The sequence below is a fragment of the Agrilus planipennis genome, unplaced genomic scaffold, assembly GCF_000699045.2.
Source record: "Agrilus planipennis isolate EAB-ADULT unplaced genomic scaffold, Apla_2.0 scaffold1045, whole genome shotgun sequence".
Classification (NCBI taxonomy): domain Eukaryota; kingdom Metazoa; phylum Arthropoda; class Insecta; order Coleoptera; family Buprestidae; genus Agrilus; species Agrilus planipennis.
Window position 1 is genome coordinate 1 of NW_020439696.1, and position 9,118 is coordinate 9,118.

The following is a 9,118-nucleotide window of genomic DNA, read 5'->3' on the forward strand; positions in this document are numbered from 1 at the left end:
TTCTTAGTGTGAAACTTTGTCAATATTACTTATTGTTTCTCGCAGTAAACAATTTTGAATGTTTTCAGTGAACATTATCCAAAGTATAGATTAAACGACGGGTAGTTTTTAAAATTGCTTTATAGCGTTAAAATTAAAATAACATGCTTTAAAGACTCACCAATGCTTGCAGCTTTAGGGCTGTTGCAATTGAATATATTGTATGTTCAGGTTTCCTTTCAGTTGGCAAAGGTATTTGGGAAGTTATGTTTGACGCAGTTTGTTCAGGCATTTGCGGTAAAGGAATTTCATCAACAGAAACTTGTTGTGCTGACTTCACAGATTCATAAAACGCAACAAGTTGGATTCTTTTATGTTCATAGTCGTTTTGTTTCTTCTTTAAGTCTGCCCACTTGTCTGGGTCATCGCGATACTTTGCAAAATTCAAAAAACAATTTTAATAATGCACTCACATGACCGGTAATATTAAATACTTACATACATATTTAATACCCTTTCTAATGTGTCGCGCAGTTTTTTTCGTTTATCTTTTAACACTTTCTCATTTAACGGTGATGGCTGATACACATTAAATTCTGAAATAAAAAGGCTACAATAAATACTTTTCTTGTCCTAACTATATATTAATAAAGATAGCTTAAATATAATTTTTATGTGATAAATACCCATCTGGTCAATTTTTTCCATTTCTTCTAATATTTGATCCCTAATAGATAACGGCTATTATACTGATGTAATTAGCACAGATTTGGTTCTTAAATAAATGGCAACAATAACAGTATAAAAATTTAACCATTTATTATTTTGTTAAGACACCATAACATGAAAAACCACGTCTTTTGTATTGTTCTTGATATACATAAAAACATTTGATCAAAACAAAACCGGCTAATTAAACAATTTAAGTACCGGCATAATATAAACAAAAGTTAAATTGTTGTATATAACTCGCAGGCGCATTCAACATTTTCAATAAATTAAAATGATTTATAAGTTTATTGTTACTTTAAATCAAAATTTGACTATTGAAAATATGTGAATTTTTCAAAAATTATTGCATCGTAAGTTAGGCAACCAACAACCCTGATCTGTCAGAATGGGAACCAACCATTTCTTTATAAAAGTAATCGCTTTGTATATTAATTTTTGAATGTTTGATACGGCAGAGATAATTTAAATGATTTATTACGATTTTAATACAAATAAGGGAACGATGTGGTTATAATACAGTCATTTATTAAGACACCATTAATTATATGCATGCAATTTTGATCAAAAGCAATTAAAACTAAACGTAATGTTTAAGGTGCGGTCGGTTTTTGGTGCTTTAACAACCCCTACAGACGGAGTAATTATCCATGGATTATATTTGGACGCTGGAAGATGGGACAACCGAAACGGGATCTTAGTGGACGCTGAACCAGGTCAGCAAGCAGTTACATAAAAATANATTAAGACACCATTAATTATATGCATGCAATTTTGATCAAAAGCAATTAAAACTAAACGTAATGTTTAAGGTGCGGTCGGTTTTTGGTGCTTTAACAACCCCTACAGACGGAGTAATTATCCATGGATTATATTTGGACGCTGGAAGATGGGACAACCGAAACGGGATCTTAGTGGACGCTGAACCAGGTCAGCAAGCAGTTACATAAAAATAACTTTTTACTTTACTTCCTTTTATTTATTCATTATTTGATACATTCTAATAGGTAATAAACAGTTGATAAAAGTTTGTTACTTTATTTACAGGTGAAATAAATCCTCCATTGCCTTCAGTTCACTTCATGCCAGTCGTAAAACTACCGGCCAAAGACACCCGTTACGTATGTCCTTTGTACAAAACCTCAGTGAGGGCTGGCACTTTATCAACCACCGGACACAGCACCAACTTTGTCCTTGCAGTTTTCCTGCCAACAACTGAACTTCAAAGTTACTGGATATTGAAAGGCACCGCTTTACTTACTCAACTCACAGATTAATTACTGTTCCTCCTGCGTTTTAGTTAATTTAATTGTTAGTTAACATATTCACTTACTATGATATCGACCCTCATTCAACCTTAAATAAAAACTCGTTTTTTCTTTTTTTTTTTTTAGATAGCTGTATTTTTCTATTCAACACAAACTTCTAATCCGTCTAGTATTAATCTATATAAGTCCCTGCATCTCCTTCATAAACTGCATATATGCGTCATCTTTTGTTGGCTGCTGTTGTAAATGTTGTCCTGACATAATTACGTGTTGTGCAGACATTTCCTTCTGTTTCAATTCGTGCACCAACGCCCTAGTCGCTGCCGGCTTTTGTTTTTTACTGTCCTCCCGTTTCACCCGTAACGTAGACGGCACAAAACGCGTCACATCCGCACTCAGATTTCGTATTTGCGGCTTGGCCGAGATCGTGGCCCCCCGCTGTTTACCTGTGCTACTTAACGAGACCGTTTCTTGTCGATTGATTAATTGAGGCGCGGCGGATAGAACATTCGGTGTGCCCGCTAAAGGTAAACCGGGCGTTGGACCGGTTGCAAGGGTGGGCGGAGGTGGTCCTGGTAATCGTATGAGTCTAGGAGGCGCAGGAGGCAATCTTAAAGGTAAACGAGGAGGAGGAAGTCCAGGTGGAGGTCCTGGCGGCAACAAAGGTCGGCCAGGAGGTGGTGCGGGAGGCAATCGAACTGAACCTGAGAAAACAAGAGGTCCTGATTGTTGAGGAGACGGGCCTAGGATAGAATCGGTTCCGGGAGGAGCGGGAGTATCGATTTCCGATCCCTTATTCGTACTACTATCATCTTTTTCTTCTAACAGACTATCGTTACCGTCTTTCTTTTTCTGAACGGATTCCATCTCTTTCATAAAATCGCTTATACTCTGGCCGGAAATAGCAACCATTTTCTGCTGAACGGAAGTCGGTTTCGAAGACAGATTATTGCCGCCAATACTTTCACCATCCTCATCCAACGTTATCCCATTTTCGTGATCCGCAGTTTTAGATTGCTCTTTGGCATATTCAACCTCCTCTCCGTCGCTATTGATATCTGGAGGTGGACCAGGAGGACACCCCGGCGGTTCTCGAATTGGTTGACCCTAAAACATCACTTTTGACACAACAACATTTTCTTTTATTTTGCCCTTTCAATCACTATTGCACTCTATTCATGTGGGAGAAAAATTACTCAAACTCACTTCTTTCATTAAACAAGTTCAAATGAGCAACATAAAAAACGCGCATTATTTCTATTGCTATTTCCAAAATAAAATGATTATCATAAACATTATAGGTAGTGAATGTACAATTGTTGCAACAATCCATTCGTTCTTCTTAGTGTGAAACTTTGTCAATATTACTTATTGTTTCTCGCAGTAAACAATTTTGAATGTTTTCAGTGAACATTATCCAAAGTATAGATTAAACGACGGGTAGTTTTTAAAATTGCTTTATAGCGTTAAAATTAAAATAACATGCTTTAAAGACTCACCAATGCTTGCAGCTTTAGGGCTGTTGCAATTGAATATATTGTATGTTCAGGTTTCCTTTCAGTTGGCAAAGGTATTTGGGAAGTTATGTTTGACGCAGTTTGTTCAGGCATTTGCGGTAAAGGAATTTCATCAACAGAAACTTGTTGTGCTGACTTCACAGATTCATAAAACGCAACAAGTTGGATTCTTTTATGTTCATAGTCGTTTTGTTTCTTCTTTAAGTCTGCCCACTTGTCTGGGTCATCGCGATACTTTGCAAAATTCAAAAAACAATTTTAATAATGCACTCACATGACCGGTAATATTAAATACTTACATACATATTTAATACCCTTTCTAATGTGTCGCGCAGTTTTTTTCGTTTATCTTTTAACACTTTCTCATTTAACGGTGATGGCTGATACACATTAAATTCTGAAATAAAAAGGCTACAATAAATACTTTTCTTGTCCTAACTATATATTAATAAAGATAGCTTAAATATAATTTTTATGTGATAAATACCCATCTGGTCAATTTTTTCCATTACTTCTAATATTTGATAGGGGTCCTTGCCTTTAAGAACTGCAGCCCTTACCATTTGCCGTTGTTTTTTATTCTTTTTTAATTCAAGCTTCCTAGCCTCTTTTCCTTTAATAAAGATAAAATTATATTGTTTAACAACCCATGTCTTTTGAAAACTTCCTTTCTAATTTTAATAAATAAGACAAATACTTACTGGCTTGGTCAGTTGGATTCATATACTTACCACTTTTAGTGGTATTAATNTCTCGGCATAATGCTCGAAATAAAAGGGATAAATATAAATGCCCGAGCCAAAGGGAGGGATATGACTGCGCTTCATCTTGCGGCCGAAGGGGGTTATGTGGAATGTATTGAAATGCTGTTGGGTAAAGGGGCCGATGCCAATTTGAGAAATCACAGGGGGCAAACGGCTCTTCATTTAGCCGCCAGGGCTCAATCGTTGGATGCTGTCGAATTACTTCTTCGCAAAGGTAATGCAAACCCTAACATCGCGGATTTCGACAAGAGAACTCCGCTTCATGCAGCAGTCGGAAAAAATGCCAAATCACATGACACCATCGAAGTCCTGGTTGCCTGGGGTGCAGACGTGAACGTTAAAGATCAATATGGTTACACCCCTCTACACGTAGCAGCTCTGAACGAACTGTCCCAATGCGTTGAGGTTTTGATATACCATTAGAATTTTTTTTTATGAATTACAAATTAATATATTAAATAATAAAAATTCGTATTGCGCGTCAGCGAAATTCTTACTCTTAAATTAGTACGTTAATTTATATAGGTCCTGCAACAAAAAAGGGGATCAATTAAAATTTGATACTTTTTTTAACATTTTTGAGGGTGTAAATGCCGATGAGCATCAGACGCTTTTTTAAATATTTCCTCTTGTCTTCAAGATCGGTTTGACGATGACGAAATCGTATAATTTCATTGTAACGCTTTTATTATTGTCTTAAAACTTAGGATGTTAAAATATTTGTTTAAGAATCGTCGCAGGCATTTACGTAATAAGATTAAGAAAAGATAGTTGTTAGCATAAAAGCTGTTCTACACACGACATTCTTATCACGTAAAATCATATAGGCACATATGTATACATATGTATACATTTTTTTTTTAATGAAAAATACAACATTCCAGTTAGAGAAAAAATTCAATTTATTTCTAATACACTCTCACAAAAGCATCTTACAAGGTAGGTATCTATCAGAGAGCATGTTGTCCCCTCTCCGTTGCAAAAAGTTCAAGACATCTCCACAAAGCAATTTAACAATTTACTTTATTCATAATAGAGATAAGCTATTAAATCCTTGTACACAGAATTAAGAATACTTCGATATTGTTTTATGACGACTGCGTCTAATTTAGTTATTAAAGCGCAAAATAATTTCGTGAATATGTTCGTCGATCAAAATTTTTCAAAATTCGAAATGGCGTTGAAACGTACATACTTTGACTTCAAATGATACGACATAGAATAATTTTATATCGTTAATTGTACGGTACAAGGACGTTGTGAACCGAGGCAATCTGTGAATAATTTAGAAAAAATAAGACACATCATCAAACTGGCACAAACCATCGTCAGCTTCTAGAGACTGATATGCTACTATAAAGGTGAGTCTCTTAAAGTATTTTCTTAATAATAAATTTACCATAATAAAATAAATATCGAGAACAAATTGATTGTGGATAATCAAATTTTACTCCCATATAAAATAACATTTCACCAATTAAAATATAAATCAAATTCATTAACCATTTTAAATTTAAAAAAGTACCTATCTACCAATCTAATTCAGTTAAGTCGTGCCTAATTGACTTGCCGTTAAGTGAGCTGGCGACGTTTGCGATTACATACAACAAGTAACTGTCTTGTCATGTACACGATTGTTTTTAATTTTCAGATAAAAAGCAAAGTTACGTGGAACCATTAGCCATCATGGAGAACATGGGTTTTCGTGGTACTTCAAATTCTAATTCTCAAAAGATCTTATCACGTTCTGTAAGTATGCACAATGCTGAGGAGGCGGAAAGTTTTCCGCTTTACAGAACGCCCATCTACACGGGACGGTCCCGTTGGAAACACGACCATCACAAAAACAACGTGGAAGATGTTCTGGAAGAAGAGTTTGCTTCCAATGACTTTGAATATATGGAATGTGGTCCATCGCCTCCTTCAGACCATGCCCCAAATTTGTACGAAAGTTTTGAAGAATTCGCCACGACCGAACTGACCGTCCAAATATGTTACGAAACCATTCGACTTAATCTTCTAGATCACTTAAAAACTTCGTCAGGACGAACCCATTATTTCGACGATATCGAAAATAAAAAAGTCATTCAAGAAAATTTGCCACAGTTCTTTCAAGGAGCCACCAAGTTCGAAATAAACATTTGCTTTCTTTGGAGCGCATTTTTGAAGCGATGGGACCTATTGGACGGCTTTTTGGCATTGGGGGCTCAACTGAACTACTTCGAACCAAGTCAAGGACTAGGACCCTTGCATTTGGCCTCCTTCAGTGGGTGTATAGCTAGCACCCAGTTCCTAATAACCAAAGGGGCAGATGTAAACGCTTGCTTTAAGTGTTACACGCCTTTGCATTGCGCTGCTTTCGGTGATAGTTCGGAAACTGCTATGATCCTTCTAAATAATGGCGCCAGACTTAGCGCCCTTACCGCCAATCCAAACATGAGTCACGAAAGTGTCTTGCATTGTGCCGTACGCGCGAATGCCATAGGGTGTGTACGACTTTTTACGGCCGAAGGTGCTGACGTGGGACAAGTGGAACATTCAGGGATGTCCCCCATTCATTTGGCAGCAGATTTGGGACATGCACAGTGTCTCGGCATAATGCTCGAAATAAAAGGGATAAATATAAATGCCCGAGCCAAAGGGAGGGATATGACTGCGCTTCATCTTGCGGCCGAAGGGGGTTATGTGGAATGTATTGAAATGCTGTTGGGTAAAGGGGCCGATGCCAATTTGAGAAATCACAGGGGGCAAACGGCTCTTCATTTAGCCGCCAGGGCTCAATCGTTGGATGCTGTCGAATTACTTCTTCGCAAAGGTAATGCAAACCCTAACATCGCGGATTTCGACAAGAGAACTCCGCTTCATGCAGCAGTCGGAAAAAATGCCAAATCACATGACACCATCGAAGTCCTGGTTGCCTGGGGTGCAGACGTGAACGTTAAAGATCAATATGGTTACACCCCTCTACACGTAGCAGCTCTGAACGAACTGTCCCAATGCGTTGAGGTTTTGATATACCACGGAGCCGACGTTACGATGAAATCCAAATTTGGCATGACCGCACTTGGTATTATGACCAGGAAAACACCCGCATCCTTGGCCATGATAAGTCAAAAGCTGGATTCCGCCATAACTTTACATCATCACGCCGAATCGCCCAACCGAGAGGTGGAGATGAGACTAGACTTCAGGTGCATCCTTCAGCACTGCTACCCGAGGGAAATCAGCTTCCTGAACACGTTCGTTGACGAAGGGCAAAAAGAAATACTTCTACATCCTCTGTGTTCCGCATTCTTATACTTGAAATGGGAAAAAATCCGCAAATATTACATTGCGAGGATGTTCTTTTGTTTTATTTTCGTCCTCGGACTGTCCTTGTACGTCCTAACCGCTTTGGCTCATAACTGTTACAACCATGGTAAAAATATGAACGACACCGATCCAGATCCTATCGAACTATGCGAGAAAAAATCGATGATGGGACACATGTTACGAAGCAATCCTTTCGTAATCGAAATGCAGTGGTTCGTTCTGGTAGGAATAACCGCGTGCGAAATATTAAGAAAAATGTACGGTTTGGCCGGCTATCCTAGTTTGAAGCAGTATTTATCGTATCCCGAAAACATAATCGAATGGTTCGTAATCGTTAGTGTTTTCGTAATTTCTTTCGTTTACACGGGACGCACATATATGTGGCAAAACCATATCGGTGCCTTCGCGGTACTCTTGGGCTGGACCAATTTAATGTTAATGATAGGTCAACTGCCAATTTTCGGTTCTTACATCGCCATGTATACCAGAGTTCTCGGTGAATTCGCTAAACTTCTTTTGGCCTATTCATGTCTACTTATAGGATTCGGGATAAGTTTTTGCGTAATTTTTCCGGATTCGTCCTTCTTCGCTAATCCATTCATAGGTCTCATCACGGTTTTAGTTATGATGACCGGAGAAATAGAACTGGGATTGTTGGTTGACGACGAAGATTCGCCGTTTCTATTAGAAATAAGCGCCCAAATAACATTCGTTTTATTTCTTCTCTTTGTTACGGTGATCTTAATGAATTTACTTGTAGGCATTGCTGTCCATGATATAAGAGGTTTACAAAAAACGGCAGGCCTATCCAAATTAGTCAGGCAAACGAAACTTATTTCATACATAGAACTGGCCTTGTTCAACGACTATTTACCGAAGTATTTGTTAAATTTGTTGCACTGGACAGCACTGGTCTCTCCGAAAGCTTACAGAGTCGTTCTGAACGTTAAACCTTTAAATCCAAGAGAAAAAAGATTACCCAACGATATACTGATGGCGGCTTACGAAATAGCCAAGAAAAGAAAACAACATGGTCATACCATATCCCCTGGAAACAACGCAACGTCGTTCGTTTCGAAAAAATGGATAAACAACAATTCGGACGAGAACAGCGACATTGTAGAACATTCCAATAATTGCAACAGTATGCAGAACATGCTGGATCGAAATGCGGACCAAATAGAAAATCTAAGCGCACAAGTGAACGAATTAAAACAAGCCGTTTCCAATACGCACAGAATGATGGAACAGTTACTTCTAGTTGTAAAGCAACAACACAAAACAAAAAGTTAAGAAATTTCATGTTTTATTCAATAAATCAATACCTATCTAACATGCACTTACATGATGTTTATTTGTTTTACATTGGTTAACTCTATGTTTATTACCATTTTTATTCATTTTTACCAATTCCGAATAACGTACCCCTATACCTATCATTAATTACATTCGAAATTCGATTTTCTTTTTTTTTTTCTTTTACGTATGTATAAGCAAAATGTTAGCTTTATAACACAATTGTAATTGTAGATTACGTAGATGTTATTTT

The 9,118-nt window shown here is 37.5% G+C and overlaps 4 protein-coding genes across 5 annotated transcripts; 2 read left to right on the plus strand and 2 right to left on the minus strand.

Annotated features, from left to right (window-relative positions):
• Positions 1 to 58: 58 nt before the first annotated feature.
• LOC108743693 (WW domain-binding protein 11-like) lies at positions 59 to 698 on the minus strand. The gene is made up of 3 exons (XM_018479278.1): positions 666 to 698; positions 478 to 575; positions 59 to 412 (listed from the first exon to the last, which is right to left on the minus strand). The coding sequence occupies exons 1-3, from the start codon at positions 685 to 687 to the stop codon at positions 149 to 151; spliced, it is 384 nt and encodes a 127-aa protein (XP_018334780.1). The 5' UTR covers positions 688 to 698; the 3' UTR covers positions 59 to 148.
• Positions 699 to 1,197: 499 nt separating this feature from the next.
• Positions 1,198 to 2,087, plus strand: LOC108743691 (dynein heavy chain 6, axonemal). Of its 2 annotated transcripts, none has more exons than XM_025979451.1 (2): positions 1,198 to 1,424; positions 1,756 to 2,087. In XM_025979451.1, the coding sequence occupies exons 1-2, from the start codon at positions 1,298 to 1,300 to the stop codon at positions 1,983 to 1,985; spliced, it is 357 nt and encodes a 118-aa protein (XP_025835236.1). In that variant the 5' UTR covers positions 1,198 to 1,297; the 3' UTR covers positions 1,986 to 2,087. The 2 variants fall into 2 exon arrangements, with proteins under 2 accessions (XP_025835236.1, XP_018334778.1); XM_018479276.2 differs by lacking the exon at positions 1,198 to 1,424 and adding an exon at positions 1,474 to 1,638.
• LOC108743692 (WW domain-binding protein 11) lies at positions 1,665 to 4,320 on the minus strand. The gene is made up of 6 exons (XM_025979452.1): positions 4,311 to 4,320; positions 4,195 to 4,257; positions 3,981 to 4,106; positions 3,793 to 3,890; positions 3,476 to 3,727; positions 1,665 to 3,083 (listed from the first exon to the last, which is right to left on the minus strand). Exons 1-6 carry the CDS (start codon positions 4,318 to 4,320, stop codon positions 2,154 to 2,156), a joined length of 1,479 nt encoding a protein of 492 aa, XP_025835237.1. The 3' UTR covers positions 1,665 to 2,153.
• An 886-nt stretch (positions 4,321 to 5,206) lies between these two features.
• Positions 5,207 to 8,912, plus strand: LOC108743694 (transient receptor potential channel pyrexia). The gene is made up of 2 exons (XM_018479279.1): positions 5,207 to 5,618; positions 5,909 to 8,912. Exon 2 carries the CDS (start codon positions 5,944 to 5,946, stop codon positions 8,860 to 8,862), a length of 2,919 nt encoding a protein of 972 aa, XP_018334781.1. The 5' UTR covers positions 5,207 to 5,618; positions 5,909 to 5,943; the 3' UTR covers positions 8,863 to 8,912.
• The last annotated feature ends 206 nt before the right edge of the window (positions 8,913 to 9,118 follow it).

Excerpts from the sequence above, each read along its gene's own strand:
- LOC108743693 (XM_018479278.1), bottom strand. The coding sequence starts at position 687 with ATGGAAAAAATTGACCAGATGG. Across the intron at positions 576-665 it reads GGAAAAAATTGACCAGATGG|AATTTAATGTGTATCAGCCA; the intron begins GTATTTATCACA and ends TTTTTATTTCAG. Across the intron at positions 413-477 it reads AAAGGGTATTAAATATGTAT|TATCGCGATGACCCAGACAA; the intron begins GTAAGTATTTAA and ends AATTTTGCAAAG.
- LOC108743691 (XM_025979451.1), top strand. The coding sequence starts at position 1,298 with ATGTTTAAGGTGCGGTCGGTTTTTGGTGCTTTAACAACCCCTACAGAC. Across the intron at positions 1,425-1,755 it reads CTTAGTGGACGCTGAACCAG|GTGAAATAAATCCTCCATTG; the intron begins GTCAGCAAGCAG and ends CTTTATTTACAG.
- LOC108743694 (XM_018479279.1), top strand. The coding sequence starts at position 5,944 with ATGGAGAACATGGGTTTTCGTGGTACTTCAAATTCTAATTCTCAAAAG.